This window comes from Ixodes scapularis, unplaced genomic scaffold (genome assembly GCF_016920785.2).
Source record: "Ixodes scapularis isolate PalLabHiFi unplaced genomic scaffold, ASM1692078v2 PGA_scaffold6__148_contigs__length_123643588, whole genome shotgun sequence".
In the NCBI taxonomy this organism is placed as follows: Eukaryota; Metazoa; Arthropoda; class Arachnida; order Ixodida; family Ixodidae; genus Ixodes; species Ixodes scapularis.
In genome coordinates this window covers 16,765,860-16,790,587 of record NW_024609881.1, presented here as the reverse complement: position 1 = coordinate 16,790,587, position 24,728 = coordinate 16,765,860, and the positions used below count along the sequence as shown (strand labels likewise).

At 47.4% G+C, this 24,728-nt stretch overlaps 1 protein-coding gene across 1 annotated transcript in view; it reads right to left on the bottom strand.

Annotated features, from left to right (window-relative positions):
* The window catches only part of LOC8040389 (protein flightless-1), a 94,645-nt gene that overhangs the window by 2,216 nt on the left and 67,701 nt on the right, over positions 1–24,728 (bottom strand). Inside the window, exons 23-28 of the mRNA XM_029995004.4 lie at positions 24,109–24,380; positions 14,926–15,078; positions 13,037–13,074; positions 8,742–8,874; positions 6,924–7,013; positions 3,752–3,958 (exon numbers count right to left, since the gene is read on the bottom strand). Coding sequence (XP_029850864.2) covers positions 3,752–3,958; positions 6,924–7,013; positions 8,742–8,874; positions 13,037–13,074; positions 14,926–15,078; positions 24,109–24,380 — 893 coding nt within the window. The remainder of the gene's footprint in view (positions 1–3,751; positions 3,959–6,923; positions 7,014–8,741; positions 8,875–13,036; positions 13,075–14,925; positions 15,079–24,108; positions 24,381–24,728) is intronic.

Here is a 24,728-nt window from a genome sequence, read left to right as displayed (position 1 = left end):
TCGGCCTATACGTGTTCAAAGGAGCAGTATCACATCGGACGCACCAATATCTCGTTAAAAAGAGATAAAGACAGGAAAAGGAATTTTAAAACAAATTAAACGGTTAGCAAAGAGCACCTGGTGGATGTCGCTAATGCCTCATTTGTAATGTCCGTCTAGGAACCTTGACAGGTAGTGACGATGCCTGTCTCACCTAGAGCTATATATACTTTGAACCTGACGTCATCCCGACAGCTCTACAGCCAGCACAAGAGAAGAGGGGAGGGAGGAACTTGCCACTGAATGGGACTCTCTTTTGTGTGTCCCAGACGTCGCTATTCCCCCTCTACAAGATTACAGAAGATTAACCCGTCACCAAAAATTCACAGAAACAGCTTTGCGGTTAGTTGCGGTGCCACAACCGCTGGCCTGCTTTGACCGCTTCGGTGGCTGGAACGTCTAGGGCATCCTGACGACGTCAGCTTCGCCGCAGCTACTCTCATCCCGAGACAAATTACGTCACGATTTCGCCGGATGTGACGTGCTCCCCGCTGGCTGCTCTCCAAGCGCTTGCCAAAGTGGGCCGTTTATAACGAAAAATACAGCCATCAGGCTCAAAATACAAACGTGCGATTGTCATTTACGGATATAGTGGATAATATTCAGCCTATTTCTGAACAGGATGGGTATATTTCAAATTTTGTTGAAGTATCTCTTTAAAGGAACACCGACACCCCTTAAAAAAAAAAGTTCATTTTTTGCCAGGTGATTTAGTATCGTGTCAAAGGACTACCCAATAAATATATTGCAACAGAGTCACATATATTTTTAATAAAGCCAAGAAATGCAACTGCTCGAAACAGAAACCTGCGCACGGAGGTCAAATATAGAGGAGAGAGAGTGCCGGGCCGGAAGTCACGTGGGCTACACCCGACCGCATTCTTTTATTTTTTCTGCGGCCAAGCGCAGCAGACAACGCAGGTACTGTTTGCCGTGCGATTGCTCTGCGTCTTGATGTTTGTTCCGCTTGCTGTTCTGCACTTCGAGTTTTTTTTTTTTTTTTTTTTTACACTGAAGAGTTGGAAATGAGTGCTGAATGCCCGTGATCGGCTCCGAAAAGAATGCCCCCAAGATGTTGCGTGGGGAGCTGCCTCAAAGGTTGTGTATCCAAAAGTGGCATTGTGCGGCAGAGTGCATAAGTTTCCGAAAGATCAGCGGGTCAGGATCAATGGCTGGCTGCAATCCCGGCAGAACAGTTACGGGAACCTCGGAAAGTGGACGCTACCCGATTTATATGCTCATTGTATTTTGTGCAAAGTGACTACATGGAGTTTGCAGGTGTCAAAAAGGGAGTCCCCTACCATTTAGTTCAGCAACGCTTCCTCCACAACTTTTTTTATTTTTTTTTATTTCGGAGACAATTGTAAAAAAGAAAAGTAAATATTGCAAAATCTTGGACAAAAAAAAAAAAAAAAAGCTTTCTATGCTTACAGGGGGATACAACCAAGGGCGAAGCGGACATCTTTCCACTGAGCTACAGTGTAGACCGCATATAACGCATGTCCCGGGAGTCGCGAAAATCCGCACTATAAGTTTTGTTTTGGTTATAGCGCGGTACGCGCTATAACCAAAACATCAATTTTTCAGGCCAAAATACATGCCATGAGACAACTGACCCTTTAAAACAATTTATTTTATATTAGATGAAAAATAAAGCTTAGTTTGAGGGAAGTCTTTATTTCACCAGACTAGTACACTTCTCTTTCAAGTGTGTCACACATTTTGAAAGAAATGAGCGACTTTTGCCTGGCGCAGCCTTTTAATGGCGTCGCGGGTTGTGGACGGACATTGCGAGCGTTCAGGATTGCTAACCCTAATCACTTTTCTCTGGTGATGAAAACGCGTGAAAATTTGCGTCCTTTAAACGGTACGCGCCAGTAATACCTTCAACTTGAGCACAGGCATGAAATGCTCCAAATAAAAAATCCGGGCGATGTTCGAAAACACAAATGCTTAGAAAGCTCCACTGTAGTTGAAGTAAACAAACACGACGACACGGGCGTTTCTGCCGTCTTGAGAGTGCCGCCACAACATCGCCGCACAAGTAGGTGTATCTTCCCTTCTAGTACGTGCTGGGTTATCATAGCGACACGCAAAGAAAATTCACAGTCAAGGATAGCGCTTCTACGCGAAACGATGAACTTCCACCACGCCGACTACGTCGACGATCAAAACCGACGCTATGTTTGCGGATAGAAGCAGCCGGCCGGCCGGCATGCAACGCGCGCGAACACTTCTCCTCAACCTGCGATTGGTCTGTCGTTGCGGTTGTTTCCAACGCAGCGAAGGGACGCACGCACGTGAGCAACACGTGTGCGTCCCTCCGTCGCCCCGTCGCTATGGCAACTGAAGCCTCTCTCTTCGCTTCTCCCCGCTTCTTCGAGCAACCTCCTTGCCCCGCGAGTGCCGCTTGCGGCTAGCGCCGTTATCTAGTGTCGCACAGGGAAGCGTGCTCGCTGCGCCGGTCGGTCGGCGCGTTTGGCGGGCTGTTCCAGAAACCGCACTATAACCGGTATTTCCCTTCGCTCGCCTGCATTTTAAGCAGTATGCAATTACATGGGAGTTGTATGGGAGGCGAACCGGTGGTTTAAAAAAGCCGCGTTATACCCGGTCCTGCACTATAAGCGGCTACGTTGTAAGTGGTCTATACTGTACTCCACAACACGAAAAAATGTTTTTCCTGACAACATAAACTTGTGGATGTCCTTGGGCATAGGCAGCTTTCTATTGTGGAGCTCGAAATACAACATTTTTAACATCGTAATGTTCAGGCAGATGAGGGGGAACTCCTCGTTCGTAGTAATACAGCCGGCCGACAGTAGGTCGACCGGCTGCATTACCTACAACAAATTCCCTGCAGCAAAGACACTTGCCAGGCATGCATGCATATTCAATGCAAAGTACGCACTTTGTGCTTGACGTTTGTGCGTTTTTCAAGCTCTTAACAATTTGTGTTTGTAAGACGAGCCATGTCTTCAGCTACAAGAAGGGGTGACAACTCGGCGACGTTTTCGTGCAAATTGTCTTGGTGGTCGGGCGTGTCGTACGGCGTGATTCCTAATTGTTTTGACCGGTCCAAAATTTCTCTTTCGAAGGAAGACAGATTTGCTGGTACCGCGAACGACACTTCTGAAGTAGAGGTCCCACGCCCGTCGTCCGCTGCCATTGCCCCCGTGAGTCCCACAATACGCGATACGCCATGTTGAGAATTACGCAGCAAACGCACCGAATGCTTCCGGTTCTCTGTGCAAGTTTTTTTTTTAATCAACATAGTTGCAGCTATTTAAAAGCCACAAAAATGGGTTTCATATTTTTTTCTATTTTTATTATTGAGTGCGTGCCTTCAATGACCCACAACTTTGAATAAATTTGGTGGTTGTGTATAAACCTTAGAAATCTTGGCCCGTTACCACGGTAAAGAGAGTGAGCGTGAGTCAAACCGGCCAGTTCTCGATTAGCGGTTTTCGGGCGGAAAGAAACCGAATTTCGAGACGAAAATTCTGTTATGGGTAGTTGGGCTCTCATATGTCACATACAACTAAAAACCTCGGCGAGCATAAATACCCTGTCAGTGTCCTGGCTAGTTGGCACAAGTCGCCTGGGCACTTGTGCCAAACGCAAACATTGAGTGGCCCGACCAGTTGGCTCAGTTGCACGGGCCGGTTGGTGCAGCACTGAGTGGCCTGAAAAGGGGGATCTCGCCCACGTTTACCTGGGCGCTCTTGTAGGCCAGCTTGACCTCGACGTCGCTGCACTTCTTGCCCACCCAGAGGAAGACCGTGGACCCGCTGTCCAGGATCATCATGTCCTCCTCGGCCAGGTCGTCCTGGCAGAAGTCGGCGCACTTCTCCGACACGGCAAAGTAGCCCTTCTCGTTGGAGCACCGGAACAGACGCGAGTAGCGCAGGAACTCCGCATCCTGCGGAAGGGCGAAGCGGCGATGAAGCACAGTTCTGATTGGGATTGTAAACCTCTCTGGTGCATGCTTAAGGCTGGTTCCCACAGTTGCGTTTGAGTGCGATTGAGCGCGCTCTGCCCACCTCCAACGGCTTACGATTGAACATGCTGGCGCCATTTATCGGTAGCCTCGGAGATTCATATAACTGGATCGAAGGCTTTGCGGTATTTGTGAGAAATTACTATCAACTACAACATTGTTAAAAAGTGTTTTATGCCCGTGGTGAAATAATGCCGCATACAAAATGAGAAGTAAGCAAGCGAGCACAATGCACTCAATCACAATCGAATACAGCTGTAGGCCTTTAGCGTGCCAAGCACGGCGGCTGAAATTGTGCCATGGGCAGGACACTGCGAGTTCGTTCCAGAGAATGTATGGGGGATTGCCTGCTCGCTTAGCAAATCACCAAATCCCTAGGGGCACCGAGGACGAAAGCTTTCCGAGTAAGAAACCTTGTAGCTCTTCGGTAAAATGCTTTCGTCTTTTGGCTACTGAGACCAACGTGCATAAAAAAGACTCTTCTAGGGGTTAGACTATTACGACCCCCAACCCAGATGCCATTATATTTATGGAGGTGCTAGCTCACGTTGCGAGTAACTAACTGCAATGAACACCTAAAGTGAGTTCGCCCGTGTGAACGGCACTTTGCCATGGATGGATGTGGAAAGGCTCGTTGCCATGAGGTTTATTTGTGATGCTCTGCCACAAACACAGGAGCACCATCAAGTCCATCCTATGTTCCCAGTGTCTTTACATTCAAACAACAACCCATAGGCCATGTTGATGGTCAAAAGCATTCAAAACAAAATGTAACAAATCAAAAGCGTTCGGAACAAAACATGTTTGTTTTGTTTTGAACGCTTCAGTTCATGCACCCAACTGATCCACGCTGCGTGAATGCGATGCCGATGCCCAACGACTTCGCCCCGACGTGTCGTAGCTATCGCTCGGACTGCACTGTGGATTAATGTGGGACAGCTAAATTTTTCTTAGAGCTGTTATCCACCTTCTCCAATAAATTAGACAACCAGAAAAAAAACATCCGTAAAAGCTAATCTTGGCTTTGTCTAACCTCTCTACCATAAAATCCCGTAAGGATGCCCACCCAAAATGAAGAGATAAATGGTGAAAAACATGGGGTGGGCTATCTTTGGGGATGCTACAGCAAAACTTTATCAAAAATTAATGATAAGCCGGGGCCCCCCGCTACAAACCACGTGGCACGGTTACTGATGCCGCAGATTGCGCACACGGTAAATCGCGTTTCACGAAGCGATAAACACGCTGGAATTCGGTACAAACTCCTGTGTCACGGCAAAGGATACCGCAAGTAGCCGACACAGCAGATTCGCGTTTCACGGTGGGAAGGACTCGCAGAAACCCGCCGAGAACTCACAACTCACGGGAACGGATCCCACAGATCGTGGATGCAGCAGATTCAAGTTTCATGGTGCAATAAAGACGTGGGAGCCCGCTACAATCTTGCCTGTCATGGAAACCGATTTCGCGCGCGCAGATCGGGGACAAAAACACGGGAGTACGCTACAAACTCGCATGTCACAGAAACAAATACCGCAGATAGCGGACGCAGCAGAATCACGTTTCACGATGCAATATACACGCGGGAACAACTCGCGCATGTTACATACAACTAAAAATCTATATCACGCGCGTAGCTCGCGAAAAAAAACACGGAAATCCGCTACGAACTGGGGAGCGGATACCCCAAATCGCGAATGCAGCAGATTCACATTTCATGATGTAATATACACGCGAGAATAACTAAAATGTTACGCGAGCCGATATCGCGAGCAGATCACAAACAAGAAATGCGGGAACCTGCTATGAACTTGCTTCTCGGATACACCGGTACAGCCGATCGTGTCGTTGATGCGCGATCTCCGTCGGACATCGCTTAACGTCCAACGGGAATCGGGGGGGAGGGCGATGTTTCGGAATTTTTATGTTACAGATATTTAGCCAGAAAAACGGAATGGGCGATCTCTCGGGGGAAGGTGCCCTTACAAGATTTTACGGTAGGTATGGCACCAGTCTACGCAACTCTGTGGCGTTACAACAAAAAGGCAGCCTTCTACTGGCAACCAAAGCAACATAGCAATGCCTGGCTCGACTGGCGTTTCTTGGCCAGGCTCCAAACCGAAAGCGTACCTGAAGTATCGCTACCGCGATGCGACGTAAGAGAATTGAGCTGGGGCACATAGGAGAACAGAGTGCTGTACGTCATGCGAGCCAAACTTAGAAGGCCACGATTTTAATGTTCAAAGAATTAGCCGCTTACAATCTTTATATTTTTTATCTTGGCACAAATGAGAGAAAATGTGCCACCTTCACCTGAAACACCGCAATTTCGCCGCGTAATTGCAACGAAAAAACTCCACATTTCCCAATCTGCAGTCGCATGTGGTGGTCATGGGAACCACAACGTGACGTCATTTAGAGAATGCAAGTTTTTGTGGCGCCATCTAACGAAAGTCAACAAAACCATTCCCTCCCCGCTGCAGCACTCCCCAACATTCCTGTAGCAAACCGTCTTTTGTCTGGATCGCTCGCTGTGACCTTCGACGGTGCTAAGCGGGTGCAGTACTCTATTGTAGCCGGATCAGACCTCTAAAGGTCAACAATCGCAGAGGGAGTGCTGGGGGCCCTGGAGACGGAACCGACCTGGTATTCCCAGAGACGCCACATCGCACTTTGCTCGAAAGACAGTGCGAACATTGAGGGGTACCCCAACCTTCAATTTGTTTTACCTTTTTTTTTTTAAATAGAAACAAGCGGGCGCGAGAAGAAATGGTTTTCTGTTTTTCACTCTGCAGAGGACGTGGACTAATTCCCATAATCAATGGCCAAAGTCCGAAAATGGTCAGTGAAGTGATGACAGGGTGGCGACTTCCAAGAGTGAACCCACCGTGTCGTAGGGTGCCTTCCCACCAAGGCCGACCCAGAAGAAGTTCTCTGGTTCGTCCCCCTCGCACACGGTCACCACTGTGTAGTCGGCCTGCAAAAAGAGGAAATAGCTTCAGTCATACCTAGGGTCCGCTGTTTTCAATATGCACCTAAAAACCAAGCAAGTTAATCCTAGAGCTAGTTTTATCACACAATCAAAGAAAACTGAAAAACTAGGAATGTTGCTGTCCACAAAAAAGAAAAACAGAAGCTTCACAGAAAGAAACCCTTACATACGAATTTATTTTCTCTCGAACTGGAACAGGTCCCTACTGAACTGCCCCAGAGGCCGCTTCTCTCTTCGAGAATCAAACCCCTTATTTCCTTTCCTTCTCTCATGGCTACCAAGACGCTTTACAAGTATTTGGAACACGCACGTATGTTTCTTGGGTGTTGGAGAGTCCCATGTCCATGTCTTGTTTTCTTCAACACAAACCCCAAAAAATGCCTATGTTTCCTTTAATTCCGAAAATTTATCCCGAAAAACACTGACTCTGAGAAAAAAAAAATTAAACCCCAAAAATGAAAAAAAAAAAAAAAAAAAACCCATTAAGTACCACATTTTTGCGCATATTACCCGCCCCTGCATAAAACCCGCACCCCTTACTACTCTCGAAAAAAACAAAAAATTTCCTCGCATTACTTTTGCAAAGCAATGTCCAGATCTTGCTAGAAACCATACCCTTATTCGGAACACACTGATCGCTGCAGTCACGGCACCTATCTGAGGTGCCTTCATTGTCGCAGACAGCATTGTAATCCATGCCGTCGAGACGATTGCTAATGCAGCACTTTTAAGGCAAAAACCTTATATGTTTCATTATATGAAAAGGCGTCGTCGGTGCTGTGCCCGGAAGATGGTCATAAAAATATGTCATCAAGCAGAAGCGGCTCAAAAATAAAACACAAAGAAAAGCACAAATAACGCAGATGCTTCGTCACAGACGCCAGCGGGGGCACCGCACCTGCGCAGTGGGAGAGCGTGATGTCACCGCCGGAGTGCCGTCAAAGCCGTGCTGCCTCCGCTTTGATGGTGCAGTACAAAGCTGGTGAACGCTTCCGTCAGCACGCGCTTAGCGCAAGGTCAGCGCTATGCTTGTAGCACTCCGCTGCACGTGTGAACAGGCCTTTACGCTTTCGCATTCTTACACATAAGCAGTCTTAAGTGTCTTCGTCTAATTTTTGGCGCTGTTCTGCACTATTTCATCCGGAAAGGTTGCAATCAAGCAGGATCTGGGACGAACTTTGCGAGCGCTTTTTCGAGCTCGGAGCTCGGAGTAGGCACCACTCTTCAGACCATAAAATGATCTACGGTCGTCGCTTGTAGTCTGCAGGTTCTCCTTCCTTCATTCTCTCCCGCACAACTCATCAACGACGTAGCGGTCATAATTTTGGCCTGCTGCGCGGTTTCCGATCTCTTTCGCAACGGATTTGACGGGAGTCAGATTCTTTGGCTAAGAGATCAAAAACGACGCTCCGCACGTTGCCATTTCGACTCAGCTGCTCAACCCGCAAAAACAATGCGAAGCTGGCAACCCGAATAAAAGGAGGAGAAGGTTGTGAAAAGAAAGTCCCTAGGAGATATTAGAAAAAAGGGACTGGAAAATGCATCCCTACGACATTGCAAGCATTGCCGTGAAGCTGCACTGTCTGCTGAAATTCACGCATATCCCACACCCTTACTTTGCCTTTGTATATAAATTTTGATGAGGGTTATATGCAAGAAAATACGGTACTTTTTACACCCAAATGGGGCACTTTCTACAAACTTTTCACTGACCGCTCCGTAGAGAGACTGGGCGAGTTCCTCGGCCAGCCGAACCTCGTCCGGATCTGCTTTGCTCCCGATCCAGACGTACACTATGCCCTCGCTGTCGTCGTCCTCTTGCTCAAACGGCACCTTCAGGATGTAGCTGCGGGGAAGGTCAATAAATCAATCAATCAATCAGTTTATGCACCCTTCCCAGAATGGCATTCCCCGTGCAAAGAATGTTTCCCCCATACTTCAACGGCTCTGGCAGTCAAAGATGCACGCACAAAAGAGCGTCGCCGAAGGCTTGGCATCAAAATGTGGGCTTCAGCACCGAGTTCATAAATTTATACACATACCAGAGGCACAAACTTGGCAAGTCTACACCTAAATGCTTAATTTACCTTGATCATGACATTCTGCTTAATTTTTATGATGCAAGTACCCTGCCATGTAATGCCCTGAAATGAACCTTTGAGGTATTTTAAATACTGTCAAGACCGGTTATAACAAAGTCAATGGGAATTGGAAATCACTTCGTTATATCCGCTTCTTCGTTATATGTGGACTTCATAAAAGTAACGCGAAAAAATAAAAAAACGAAAGAACACAGGCCGTCACGAGCACGTGTTCATCGTGCCTGCATAAAGCGGTGGAGGCTTCCCTGCACGCACTTTCTGCGAGATAAGCAGCCGGTTCTCACCAACTGAGAAAAGCTCCGATCGAAAGAAGATCCTGCGAGCTACGTACGGACCGTGTCAGCAGCTGCGACGGCCAGCGCGGAAGACGCTGGAGGTGGATTGCATTCTTTACGTTTATGCGCACTTTGTCGAGGATGGTGGCACGCTTTCGTTTCAAGGAGACTGCTCTCGTCTTCCTCGTCGAGGTGCCGATAGTGCCGCGACTCGCCACCGTTGAATGGCTACGATTCAACAAATCGGTGCTCGAGCGAAGCTAGACTTTCGCGCAAAGAGTGACCACACCGACTAGCGACGACGACACGGAACGCGAAGCAAACAAAGAAGCATGCATAGGTAGCCTAGATTTAACAGAGGGGCAACTAATCAATCAGGGTCACGTGGCTCGTGGGCCGCGTTTGCAAAACGAGCTGCAGCCTGCAAGGAGTCAAAAGCGTTCGCCGTCTGCAAAAGTGTCCGCCTCTCAACCCGGTTTCCTCGCCACGCTGGCCACGAGACAACCGAAGGCAGGCACACTTGCGCCAATCTGCCCAGGAGGCGTCTGCCATTAAATTGCAAATGCTCTCCACAGTTGGAGTTGTTTCCTCTCTTAAATCTCGGCTCTCTCCGTCGGTACGTTGTCGCTAGCGCTTCGGATGCCCCTATTGGCACGCCACGACAGCTTCTCCACGTGCAATGCAGAAAAGCCGCTTCCCAAATAAGGAGCAAGGTGCAGACGACGGTGCACAGGCTGCTGCCAGTGGCCTTTGCAGCGTGCCTGCGGCCTGTTCAGGGTGGCTGCTCGGCCGTGGCAGCAAAGTGCGGCAGTCTGCGACTTAGTAAACTTTCCGAATATGATTACTGGTTTTTAAATTACTGCAAAATATCTTTTTGCTATATCCACGGGAGCCACTCAATTTTCTTCGCTAAAAACAGACATAAATATATCGATCGTCATTGCTTCGCTATAGCCACCATTTCGTTATAACCAAACTTGTTATAAATAGTCGTGACAGTAAATAAAAAAATGAATCTTTAAGATAAAGTGAGTCTACCCTTCCATAATTTCCTACCTAGTTAATTATTTTAAATATCAAATTTAAGGATTCTAAGTTATATTAGAAAAACAATTTATATTCAACTGACTGAAAATTACCTTTTTTTAAATGGTAATATTGGGTAGTTAGTCTGTTCAGGCAAAAAAAGAAACAAAATTTTCTATAATAAAAAACGGAAAAAAATACTAAATACAGTTAAACCTCGATGTAACGAAGTCGGTAAAATTCGCAATTTACTTCGTTACATTGAAATTTCACTAAATCGAAATTTGGCTTTAGCATGCAAAAAAAATTCTAAAACATTTTATGGATATGAAAACTCACTGAAAATGACATTTATTTAAGAGGCAAAGTAGTCCGCGAGTTTCGCTTGCGCCTTGTTCGACAGTAGCAGTGGCGTCATACGGCGTTCGAGCGCCCAGAGCGCTCGCACGGCATCTTGCTGCCCATGCGACGCCGTGTAACTCCTCAGTACGTCCATTGCGTCGAGCACTTCCCGAGTACTCGAGATCTCGGCAGTTTCTTCAGGATGGCGTCCAAAACGTTTGCTTTCTCGTCCAAAAAAAGAACTTTACGTTTCCCTATGGCAGCAAGCACGTGAGTGAACCGCCCGGTTAAAAAATAAAGCTGTTTAGGCGGTGCCAATGTTTCCAACCTACACAGCACTCTTGCCCGCATAGTTTACTTGCCCCCTTGCACCACAGTGTGCTTGTGCCTTTGCTCTACATCACGCTCGCAAGACGATAATCGGTCTTCACGGTCTTCTTTTAGATGGCACTGCCTGTGCGGTCACGCCATCACGTCGCTCACCCGCTGAAGTTGGCTCCCGCGCTACCCGCGGTACAGTGGACTATGATGATCAGTGAATGTCAGGGGTGATGCTGTTATGCCGTGTTAACGTTTTGCTCGGCATTTTCTGGCCAGCCCCGTGGAATGCGCTTTGCCGCATGCCTCGCCGGCGCTACCAGCGCCGCATCCTCGGGCAGCCTAGGAACGTTGGAAGGCCTGTCCCCGTGAAGTAACCTATCAAGCGCTCGCGTTTGCGCATAATTTTTTTTTAACCACAATTTTTTTGCAAAGTTTTTCTTTAGAGTCTATTTATTTATTGCCTTCTATGCCAATGGCGCTTCGTTATATTGAAATAGCAGCGAAATAGACTTCGTTATATAGAGACTAAAAATACATGGGGTCTATGAGCAAGAAATTATGAAAAATAAAATACTTCGCTAAATCAAGGATTTCGTTACATTGAAGTTCGTTATATCGAGGTTCGACTGTACAATGAAAAACTATTCATACATCTTTTAAGACGCACTATTACAAAAGCTAAACTAGAAGCAGTAGTGTTATAAATGTTAAATCACAACAATATGTGTGCACACTAATTGCCCATTAGCTTAAAGAACGCCGCGTCTCGAAATAGTGTTTAACTTGTTTCTGCACAGCTATGACTCTGGATACCTCGAAACATGCCCGGGAAAGTTTTAAGAGATCAGAGTTTAAATCTGCTTGAAAAGCTGAACATACCGTATTTATTCGAATCTAGGCCGGCCCCGATTCTAAGCCGACCCCAAAAAGTCCGAAACCAGAAAAAAAAAAAAAAAACTTGCCTCGATTGTAGGCCGAACGAAAAAGCGAGGACAGCGCTCACAAAAAGGAGACATTTACTGAACATAAAGATGTTCAGTCTTCATGTTCACCGAACCACGAAAAGGATGCGGTGACGGCCTGTCACCAGACCACGAAAAGGCCGTGGTGACGGCCTTTTCGGGGTCCGGTGAATGCCATCCTCGTTGCGGCGCACGCAAATGCGCAAATATCCTCTCCCGTTGCCTCCTCCAATGACGGACATTTCTTTCATCCACGCTGAAGTCCTGCCCGGCTTCAACACTCGACGACAACTCCGCGACTAAAACAATTTTTCTTTTAAAAGCAGAACTCTAATGGCACCGCCTGTTTGGTGCCATTGCGCTTTTAATAAAAAGAAAACGCCATGTTGCACGCAAGCCACTATCAACGCAGGTCAAAATGGTGGCACCGCTCGTCTACTTAAGTGGCTACTGGCTCGGCTAGTAATGGCTACAATACTTTGTTTTCTAGGTAGCGCTAGCTGCGCGCCACTTTCTTAAATTTTACTTGGAAATTAGAGCGTGTTTCAAAGTCCTCGAATCTAAGCCGATCCTAGAGTTTGACGTATGGGTATTTTAAAAAAACTATCGGGCCGAGATTCGAATAAATACGGTAACCGCAAGACAAATTGTCGAACGAAGCAAAAAAAACAAGAAAAAAACAAAGTTGTGCCACAAAAAACTCCAAAGCACTACAATTCGCTTCAGATGAAACTATCTTTATGCAAATTTAATTTCTATCCTATCCTGCAGATAGAGCAACATTAAATAAACAACAACATCCAATTAATATCCAAAATCCCAAATACTCACAAACCCCCGAGTATTACAAAATGAGTCGAAAAGCTCCAATGATAAAGATGGCAAACCCCACTTTATGGTCTATAGTTCGACGTTCCAACGCAAACAAAAACTGACTACTACTTTTATCCTCGCTTACTTCGAAGAGAGACTCAACTCACCAAAAAGCAGAGTTGAGGTTGCTCGCCGTGGGTGGAATCTGTAACAAAAAGGCAATTGCGTCACTTCTCGATACGCCAGACACCACACTTTCACCGCAGAACAGAAGTCACATGAAGTACAAAAAAATTAATATATCGACAAAGAAGGCACGAGCAAAAGGAAGAGAGCCCTTTTCATCCTGGCGCATAACGTAAAGTACCATGCGAGTGCCCACTCAAAATTCAAAGATGATGAAAAGAAAAAGAAAAGAACTGGGGGATGGCATTTGTTAGATACGAAAGTGAAAATGCATAAGGGGCACATGATAGGGTGGGCTTCACTTCTTTGCACCGGCATGTGCGTCAAGCTTCACCGTTTTTCACCGGGGAGAGGCAGCTGATGCGTAGGAGCATCTCGCTCACTATTTAGGCCGGCTACGAGTCTGGGGTGAGAGTTTGATATGTCCTTTGCTTCTTTTCAAAACATTTTAAAAGCAACAAGTGGATGTTTTTTGTGACCATAGCGCCTTTGTAGTGCCGTAGTGTTATTACCATAGTGCCTTTTTACCCATGGGCATCAAATTTTAAAAACAAAGAAACACAAATAAAAACAAAGAAGCATGAATAAAAACAAAAATTATAAAGGTAGTATATATGGGCTTCTAGGTTTTCGACCAACTCTCCTATCTCACTGAAATTCAGTATGCAGATGGGCATTTCTCGATGATAATCTTGAATTTACAACCATCCTTTCACGAATAAATGATATCGCAAATTATTTTATCCCAATTAGGTGATTTCATAAACCGTAGGTTAGGAGGATTTCTCATTAAGACGATTTTAACTGCCTTTGGTGTGTACACAGTGTGCACCAGATATTTTTCAAAGAGTATTCAAAGTTGCGTTTAAGGACAGTGCAAATGCATCGGTGACGAAGGATACATCGAGCAGTTGTTTAGCCAAGAAGAAGGGATACTCTGACCAAATGTGCAATCTGAACATCTATGTCAGTTTAAGAAAATGTTACGCCCCTTTTGCAGACTTTCGGTACAGAGCTCGTACTGCCCGGAACGCCACTCCAACCGGTCTGTTTACTGCGTCACAAAAAGTGGTCCCTTGATTTCCACCCCATGACGTTATAAAAGTGTTGGGTTGTCACTGGTCATGACCCCAGTGGCATCAAGGCGGCGGTGGCGGACTTGGCAGATGCTCGTTCTGCCACACGTCACTCTCCAGAGTAGAGTTAATATAGTTTTCTAGAGGAAAAGGTCCCACGCATTTCGGCCATTTCGGAACGGCAGGGGTAGACGCGGACGTCTGCGGTCCCAACAAACCCGTGTCGCCGGCGGCGCCTTAATATACGCAAAGAACCGGCATAACGTTGTGCGTAAGGTCTGTGCCTAGTTTATTTCCAACTTCCTCTGCATGAAAACACTGGCAACGTGCGTCGTATAAAAATAAATAAAAGTTGACGAACACTCAAACAAATGACTTGTTGTGGCAAAACGAACACGTCCAACCTATCATCTGCTTTCGTCCTCCATTTTTCTATCGCTCTCTTTCTCATTCTTTTCCTCGCGACGACCGACGTCGGTGCTTACGATTTGCTGCGTTCTGCTCTCGTTTTTACCCCTCCCCGCTTCCAGCTCGACGGTCCACGGAAGCTTTGTCATTCGGAAGTTCAGACGTTGTAACGACGGTGACCCTCACATTACCACAAGCATTCTTTCCAGAACTTTTACGCCCGACTGCTAGGATCGCGACACCCTCCCGCTTCTGTGACGTCTCACGTCGTTGTTCGGGACCACTTTTGACGCCAAACGGGACGCCGAACACATCAGTCGGAGAAGCATTCCGGGCACCATGATCCCACTTCAACCAGCGTTGCCACTCTGGCCAACGTTGCTCACCTGCACGCAGCGTGTGCAGATGGGGCTCCCGTTGGATCGCAGGTGGAACAACTCCACGTTGGGCTTCTCCCTGAGCTGCGCCTCCTTCCGGCTACCCCAGTGGATCACAAACTTCTGCTTGAAGTGCGACAGGAACTTGAGGTTCTCTTGTTGCTGCGCAACAAAGAGAGCAATTAGCAAACTGCTCCTCCGTGGTGGCTAATCCTTTCACAGTCAGTATTTTTCTTTTTCATAAGACGTTTTTTATTGGTTTGGTTTTATTTTAAATGGATAGTACAAAGAGTCAATGAGCAGGATTTTTCAAAAATCCTCTAACAAAAGCACATACAGTGCTTGTGAGATGCGTCACACGAAGATATTGAGAGCAAAATGTCATCGCCTTTCTTCCATTCAGTTTTATTTTGGCACATCTGCTTCCATGACATTCCGGCGGTCTTAGATTCCGGAGGTACATAGAAGAGCTTCTCCGTCAGTTGAGAAGCTTTCAACCTCAAAGAATTCAATTCAGAGAAGCGTTGAAAGTCTGAACTAGAAGAGCTGACGCTCCAATTGCCACTACTGTCGGAGCAGTCGACATGCGAAGCAACTATGTTGCGCTTCGTGCGTGCAGAGTGTCTAATTCCCAAACTATAAATAACCCCAGCAAAGTGAAACACAGTACAAACATAATGTTTATAGTTCATCTAAGACACAAAAAATGTCAGCACCTCCCGCAAGGGGGCGTGCGGTATTGTGTTGTTAAGGCAAAAACTTTCAAATATGTAATCCCCGCCGTACATGTACAACAACAACCGTCAAAGGGTCAGGCAACTCTCACACGGGACGGCCCAAGGAGCTTTCACGGGGGAGGAAGCAAGCTTCAGCCTTTTGTAGCAGACCTGGGAGCAGCAAAGATGCCTTTCTGGGGAAGCTTAGGAGCAGTAAACATACTGCCTAGAAGCGGCTCAGAAGCCAAAAAAGTTCAGTTTTGTGGCAGCATAAGTAAATCATGGAGCTGGTCACCCAGGTCAAACTTGTGGCTTTAAGCACAGTGGTGTTTTTTGCTGTCGAGACGTCCTGTTTGTCCTCTCTTTGTAGCCTCTGTCTTGGGTTTTAGAAATGTTTAAGTTTAACCAGCTCGCCTGCCTTATTACCTTATCTTCTAAGCCAAATGTTTTATTTTTTAGAGTAGTTATTGTTTCACCCAGAGGTTAGATAATAGGTGAAGACGTGTCAGCAGGCTTTTAAATACTTTATATACTGTAAAGTCCTGAAAGAACAGCCACCTATAATGAAAAGATAAACAGCGAAACATCTGGGTTAAGCCATGTTGGGGGATGCAATAGCAACATTTTATTAAAAAATTGGTAATAAGCGTGGGAGAGGGGAGGGAGGGAGGGGAGGGGGGCACTACCAGTTACGTGAAACAGAAACTCTTTGACTTCAAAGTTTCCTATTTTTCCCCTCACCACATTCCCGGGCTTAAAACATCATGATTAACTATCACCAGCTTGCATGCGCATACCCTGACTTTTCATTAATGATATCACAGAACGTAGCCAAGGCGAATTCACGTTCTACGGTGCGACAAGCACGAAGAATTCGCTATGTACTCCCCCGTCACGGGAACAGCAGCAAAATGCGGATGCAGCGCATCCGCACTTCACAGTGCGATATGCACGCCAGAACCCGCTACAAGCTCAAATGTCACGGCAACCGATACACATGTGCAAATTGCTGAGGAAAAAAAAAAAAAAAAATGCGGGAAAGGGTTAGGAATTTGCATGTCAAGGGAACGGATACCACGAGAAAATCAGCGACGAACACGCTTGTCACATGTACCGATCCCGCAGATCGTGCAGCTGGTGTGATTCCCGTCGGATATTGCGTGATTGATATCTGGCAGAATTGGGGGAGCGGGTGTCAATGTTTCATAATTTTTGTGTTATGGGTGCCGCCACCCGCCGACGGGATGACGCATTGAGCTGCCGCGGAAAGAACAACGCAGCATCAAATTCGGGTTTACTACGGTTGATTGAACGCCATTTCATCGAAACACATTTTAGTGAACGGGCTTGTTTTATCGAAGCTCGGTTTAGAGAAAGTGGAGCCTCAGCTTAGAGAAATGCCATTTATCAAAAAGAGGGCACTGTTTAAAAAAAAAAAAACTTTCAGCCATTTTACTCTGGTGAAGTAGGAAGACCAGCGAAGCTGCACTTTGGAGGGAATGAAGTCATGGCCGGCCGCAAGTTGGCAAACCAGAGTGGAAGGGCTCGAAAGGTTGCGCCATCTACGTGCGACGGTGGCAAGCACAACATTGTGGACAGCTACTGTTATCTCTGAGCGACGGCGGCAACCAGAGTTTTGTGTCGACATTTCTTTGCGGGACACACGATCCTGGGGAAACTAGCCCTTAACAGCTCCGCTGTAAAAGGATCCCCTACTTTGCGTGTCTATCACTAGACTGCATGTTAACGCCATGCACCCCCCCCCTTCCCATTCATGAAGCTTTGCCAGCGACAGTCTGCAGCGGCTCATTACAAGAATGTTAACCCACCTGGCCCTCCCGTACATGCCGCTTCGCGACGGCCGAATTCGCTAAAGGGAGAGGAGGAAAGGGTATGCTGTCTGGAGAGCCGCGGCCCACATTTCTCGATTGGGCATACTGACTGGTTTTTTTGTCAGTGTCAAATTTGAAATGCTTCAGTAGTGGGTTCTTTTTCGGCCGCACCATCTTGGGTTGGAGTTGTCGGAGCCTATACAAAAAGAAGGGAGGCATCCATTTTATCGAAGCTCATTTTTTACGAATGCCAGTTTAGAGACTAGAACATGAAACGCCAACATCCAGCATCTGGCATTCACATTTTAATGCGCTCGACGAGTGCAGTGGAGACAAAGGCTGCTAGCTTTAGGTCTACCCACTAACCATTTGAATCGGAGCCCGGCGTACTGATGTCCCCCCGCGCTCTTGTTTCCTTCTCTCCCTTAGTTCCTTGGCACATAAACGGGAGTCTCTAAATTAGCATTCGTAAAAATGAGCTTCGATAAAATGGATGCCTCCGTTCTTTTTGTATAGGCTCAGACAACTCCAACCCAAGGTGCTGCGGCCGAAGAACCCAATACAGAAGCATTTCAAATTTGACACTGACAAAAACAAGTCAGCATGCCAAGTCAACAAATGTGGGCTGCGGCTCTCCGGACAGCATGCCGTCACATACAGTGATGCCACAAGGCAGTGTATGATGTGCTTCTGGTAGAGAAGCCGTTGGGCAGCAGCAACCTTTACCGTCCTCCAGCAGCAGCCATGCTGCGAGTCAGTCACCAAGAACACCACTCGAGCGGCCAACACTGCCATCTGTTGTACAACGGGGCTCCGGAGTAACATTGAACTTAACCGGAAAAAAGGTATAGACACATGTGTCGAGCTCGTCACCCCAAATGGCCGGCCATTTCGCTTGATGGATGACTCCCGGTTCAAAAAAATGATTGATTCCGTGCTGAAGGACCTCAAAGATTGCGTCACAGTAAGTGCTGAAAGCTTCCGGCAGAAACTCTCAGAAAAGGCGGAAATTTTTAGAGGAGAGGTCTCGAAGTCCTCAGGGCATGGTTGGTGTCACTGAAAATCGACTGTGCCATACGTCAGAAATGCTCAGTTTTTGACGTGAACTTCCAACATGTCGAAAACGGGACAATTCAACTGCAAACATTGGCAATGAAATATATGTTGTAGGAAACCGCGTACCGCCGCCGATTCGCCATTTCCCACATGGTCAGTCAACAAACCGAATCCAGCCTGGTTCTTTCACAGGAGTGGGATTCCGCTCCCCAGTTATTGGTACAAAAAAAAGTGAAAGCCGCTTACAACTCCCTGTAACGCCGAATTAGAGCGCAGCTCTTGAGGAGGAGGAGGGAAGGGCACTGGTGGGGGGGGGGGGTTCAACTAACCAGGGGGGTCACGTGACCTTGGGCGTTCATTTAATGACCTTATGACGTCATCAGTGACGTCACTGATGACGTCATCAGTGATGATGTCGATGACGATGCGGATGTCGGTAACGTCGTCAGTGATGATGACGATGACGATGCGGATGCCGGTGACGTCATCAGTGATGATGACGATGTGGATGCCGGTGACGACATCAGTGATGATGACGATGACGATGCGGATGCCGGTGACGTCATCAGTGATGATGACGATGCGAATGCCGGTGACGTCATCAGTGATGATGACGATGACGATGTGGATGCCTGTGACGTCATCAGTGATGATGACGATGACGATGCGGATGCCGGTGACGTCATCAGTGATGATGACGATGACGATGTGGATGCCGGTGACGTCATCAGTGATGATGACGATGACGATGCGGATGCCGGTGACGTCATCAGTGATGATGACGATGACGATGCTGATGCCGGTGACGACATCAGTGACGTCACTGATGACGTCATCAGTGATGATGACGATGACGATGCGGATGTCGGTAACATCATCAGTGATGACGATGACGATGCGGATGTCGGTAACATCATCAGTGATGACGATGACGATGCGGATGCCGGTGACGTCATCAGTGATGATGACGATGACGATGTGGATGCCGGTGACGTCATCAGTGATGATGACTATGACGATGTGGATGCCGGTGACGTCATCAATCACGATGACGTCATCGGGGGTCACGTGACCCCTCCCCGAGGTCACGTGACCTCGAGGAGGGGGTCACATGACCTCAGGGGAGTCACGTGACCTCAGGGGGAGGGGTCACGTGTCCCCCCCGAGGTCACGTGACCCCGGTGGGGGGCTCGCGCGGTGCATTATGGGAAATTTCCCATGATGCACCGCGCGGTTACGCCGACGGCGACGGCGACGCCGCTCAAGCCGGAAACGGGCCCCTAAGAGCTGCGCTCTAAAACACAACGCTACAAAACACTCAATTTAAACTACAAATACACTTGACATTACACAAATATTTATAAATGCCCGTTAAGCCCAAAGCTAAACACAAAGAAGGACCCCAGGCCTCGTGTCCCGCGATTACCCTAGATCCGGTCGCCACCCACTTGCCTGCGTCTCGGTCTCGTCCGAAGTTCTCAGAGGCCTTCGCCCCCGACCCACCGAGTATATATCGATCGATGGGCGAGGAGGTTTCTCCTCGCCCGCCACGGGGCGCCTGCAGCGCCATCCAGTGGCTGGGAGAGAAAGCGGCACGCCAGGAGCCAAATTCGAGATCCCGATCGATCAAGCGGCGACACGACCATGTGATCGTGTCTGAGGCGAGGCAGCTACATAGCTGCCTCGCAACCAAGATTGGCAGAATGGTTTGATGGGCGCCCTCGTGAATGCATGGTGCGCCATAATGTGTACAAGCCACACACCGCGGAATGTTTTAAAAGTTCTACAGATAATTTCAAGGTATGCCGTCTCCCCAGAGCATGTCTACAGTATAAAAACCAACAACGGAGCCAATATGCTGAAAACAGTTGCTCTCTTAGCAGAGGAATCTGCTGGTCAGGTTGCGGCAAGATCCGACCAGTCTGAGTCGGAAGATGAAGACGTGCACACTTACAGTGCCACCTCAGGTGGTGTCTCCTATCTCAAAGAAATAGAAGGAGCTTTTACTTTTTTTGATGAGGAACCTCTTCAAGGAATGAGGTGTGGTAGGCACATGCTGCAGCTTGCTCTGCATGACGCTCTCAAGTCTACAGCTGCTAGAGATATCAAACAGAAGGCTGAAAAGTTGTGAAAAAAATGAGGTCTCAAACCGTGCTGTCCCTGCTTCAGAAGCTCAATGTGAAGAAGCCGATCCTGGATTGCGTAACGAGGTGGATGCCCACCGGGGCCATGATACGACGATTGCTGAAGTGAAGAAGTTCTGTGACGAGCTTATTGCAGACGATGATGAATACTGCTTACTCAAGAAGACTGGCAACCAATAAGCAACTTGGTTGCCTTCCTGGGGCCGGCCAAAGAAGCAACAGTGCAGCTTCAAAGGTAGCAACTAACTTTGGGGGACTTCTACGGAGCATGGCTCATGTGTCGAAATGAGACATCAAAAATTGACGCCCGGGTCACGAATCAGCTGGTCGCTGCCATGAAAAGGCGAGAGAATGTGTTGCTCAGAAGCGACATATTCTGTGTGGCCGTATTTTTGGATCCTCGATACTATGTCATGCTTACAAGTGAGGAGAGGTCCAGAGCAAAACAGCACCTGCTACTGGCGTGGAGGAAGCTTGATGCGCTTAAAGATGCCCCGGCACAGCAACCTCAAGCACTGTGCACAACAGGGACTTCCACTTGCCCTGGTGACGACCTCAAAGCGTTCCTCATGAAGAAAGAAAGCGGCTACCTGAAAGCCTTTAGTGACCATTCTTCGACCTTTGGGAGATTAAGACCTTACTGGACGTGTTTGAAAAGGTACCCCGAATTAGCGAGGGTAGCAATGTCTTGCAATTTTGGGAAAAGAAAAAGTTCCGGAGCCCCGAATATAATTCACTTGCACTCGTCACTCTTGCAGGACCGGTTCTGCAAGTCAGAGTGGAAAGGTTCTTCTCGGGGTTAAAATACATCTTATCATGCCGACGAAGGCGATTGAGCCTGGACATACTAGAAGATGTCTTTTTCCTCCGGTCGTTGCACCCAAGGCAGAGTGTACACATCAGCAAAATTAATATGGCATGTGCATGTAACAGTTTTGGAGAGGCACTACTCCATTCTTGCAGTAGATACATTTAATTTTGTGTTTGGTCAATTAAAGGTTGGTACCCCAGTCCCATGTCACGTCAAGAAATTTTGAAGGTCATTTTAATATTAGCGGAAAACAAACAGCGCAAGGACAAGGACAGAGTAGAAGGTGGTAGACACACACAGCGCTGTTGAGCATACTCTAGGAACTTGTGTAGTCCTCCTCTTGTGTTTCTTTCCTTGGCTTTTGGGCCGGGCAAATTGTGTATTTATACAGGTTGTCAGTGCCAATAAAGCTCAGTTGTAAGTCAGCACTGTGTGTGTCTACCACCTTCTACTCTGTCCTTGTCCTTGCGCTGTTTGTTTTCCGCTAATATGAATGACCAACTAGCCCAATCGTCAACACTACTCATTTTAATAGACAGATGGAGTACACAAAATCAATAAAGGAATGCTTATTTTATACCGAGTAATCCACTTCATTGCAGTTGAGATGTGCGACTTGTCGGTTAAATTTTTCACTTTTCCTTGAACCGTTATATTGCCACGCGTGTTGCCGAGCAAACGCGTGCGTGGCCGAGTGGTTAGCGTGCTTGGCTGTCGCGCGAGGGATCTGGGTTCGATTCCAGGGAGCAGAATCTTTTATTTATTCTTGCTACTTGGCGTTCCCATAAGTTCGAGAACCTTCGCGTCTAACACAGTTACCATTGTTCTACGAGCTGAATGTTCTAGGCCGAATGCTCCAGAGAAACACGCGGGCACAAAAGGTACTCCGCGTGGCGAGCTAAAGTCAGTCTCGCCCCAGCGCTTGATCCTGCAATTTCGCCGACATCGAAGCCCGCGACGCTCTGCTGTTTTCTTCTGTTCCCTTTTTGTTTTGTTTTTTTTGGGCACAAGTTCGCACCATTAAACGTTTAGTTTCTTCAGTTCTCATCGCCTCACCAACTGTCATTCGTGACAATATGAACCGATTCGAGCTGTTATTTTTTTTGCTCCGAGGCTGAACCTGAACCGAACTGAAAATGCGAACCATAACCTGAACCAAACCGAGAAGAGTTTCGGTTTGACACCCTGGCTTCAACATAAGCGCTGACAAATGCCAATTCTTTAACCAACATTAAAAATTACAAATACAGTTGCCGACTGATTTTTCGGACTTTGCAAAGACCGAAAAAACGTCCGATAATCGAGCAGTCCGAAAAGTCAGCAGATTAAAAAACATGCCTTTATTTTGTCTAAGCGGGCTTAAAAAAGCCATAAATAGTGCCTCACTTCAGGTTACGCCTAAGCGCCTTCTTTCATGTTATGCCTCCATTTGCGTTCGGCAACTTTCTGTTAACTTGAGAATCGCTGCCTTTTTTTCGAGCGTTATGGTTGAGTACTTTCTGCGCTCTTTAGTGACAAATCGCGGCGACGGAAGAACAAATGGGCAATGACGTCCAAGTTAGCATAGTCCAAAAACACAATTCACCGAAACGAGGTAGAGATGAAACACAAGCCCATGACTGCAATGGCGAAGTAACAAAGCAAAATGGTAACAATAATAATTCTGATAATGACGCGCAGCAGGAAATAAAAAAACCCGTACAGCATCACCTAGTGGTGGGACTTAGCAGTACTCAATTAGGCCTGCCAAACCAAGCCAATCCATGTGCAGCCAACATAAAATTCAAAATGGCCGCTTCGTGTGTTTCCCGCTGATCGCTCAAGACAATTTTGTCCAAAAAATCAAACGTTGGGACTTCAAACTGTCCGAAACATTGGTCGTGAATATGCGGTATTTCTATCGGGTAGGTCATGGTTCCTCCTTTAGGTCCGAAATATCGAACAAGTCTGAATTATCACAGTCCGAAAAATCGGTTGGCGACTGTACTGTAAAAAAACAAGAACCAAAATGCGTTTTTGAGTTTCCGAAAACTGAATTCTCAAAACGCAGAACCCTTATGAGGTGCAATGGGAATGCTCACGACCGCCCCCGATGAAGACAACGGCGTGCCGGATTTGCAAACTCTTACACGTTTAGAAGTTAAAATTTTACGCGGCGTGGACTGTCTACGGGTGCGGATCATGCAGCAATTTGATTTTAAGGCCACCATTATGACGAGACATGATAGTTTTTGTGAAAGACAAAGCACGTTAAGGACAATCTATGTATAAAACAAGCTCCTTTGTGACCTATTGAAGCAGGCTTTTGTTGAGGTGTGCTGTGTATGAGAATGTTTTACGTGATGACTAAGCATTGGATGCATAAAAGCTTTTCCTTTTCAACCGAAATTCGCCCCCGCGGACCATACACCGGGTGTAGACTATGGTCTGGAAAATACAGCACCAGCATTTTCGCGAAAATGGTCGTTATAGGAGAGCGAGACTTATGAACCGCAGAATAAGGTAGTTTGTAGACAATTCGGGACCACTTTGAATGCATGGATTGCCATAAAATGCCGAACGTGCCAGCCGAAGGTGACGCATTTCAAGCACCCTAGCATTGGCAGGCTACCAGTGCAGCAGTAGTAACCCACCTGGTGCGTGCGCAGCACTTGCAGTTTGCTCCCGAACAGAGCCTCGAACTTCTTCTGGAGGGAGAAGGTGAAGGTGAGCCAGCCCATGTTGCTGGCCTGCCGGCCCTGCCAGAAGTACACCACGCACGTGTAGTCGTCCTCCACCTCCTCCTCTTCCCCCTCCTCCTTCCCCTCCCCGTCGCCCCCCTCCTCCCCCACGGGGGCGGGGGCAGCCTCTCCGGGCACCCAGTAGCGGCACAGGAACACGTAGCAGTCCCCGCTGTGGAAGTGGCCTGCGTCGGGAGACGAGACAACACGCATCGCTGCTTACGGGCCCTCGTCTGCCTAGAGAAAGCGAAACGAAATTCTGCGCGCAAACCGCTGCGTGGTTACTTCTCCCTTTCACGGTCGGGCTTCTTTTCCAAAAGATGTGCCTTAGCAATCATTTTTTTTTTTTTACATTGTTATGGGCTTTTCCCACCACTGGAAATGACGTCCGTTGTTGACGTTATAGTAGTAGTTGTAGATAATGTTGCAGTTGGCGACATATGGTGTCTGCCGTCAATGTTGCAAAATCCACAAAAATATTATCCACCGCCGCCCGCGGGAATCGAACTTGGGCGCTGTTACCACTGAGCTAC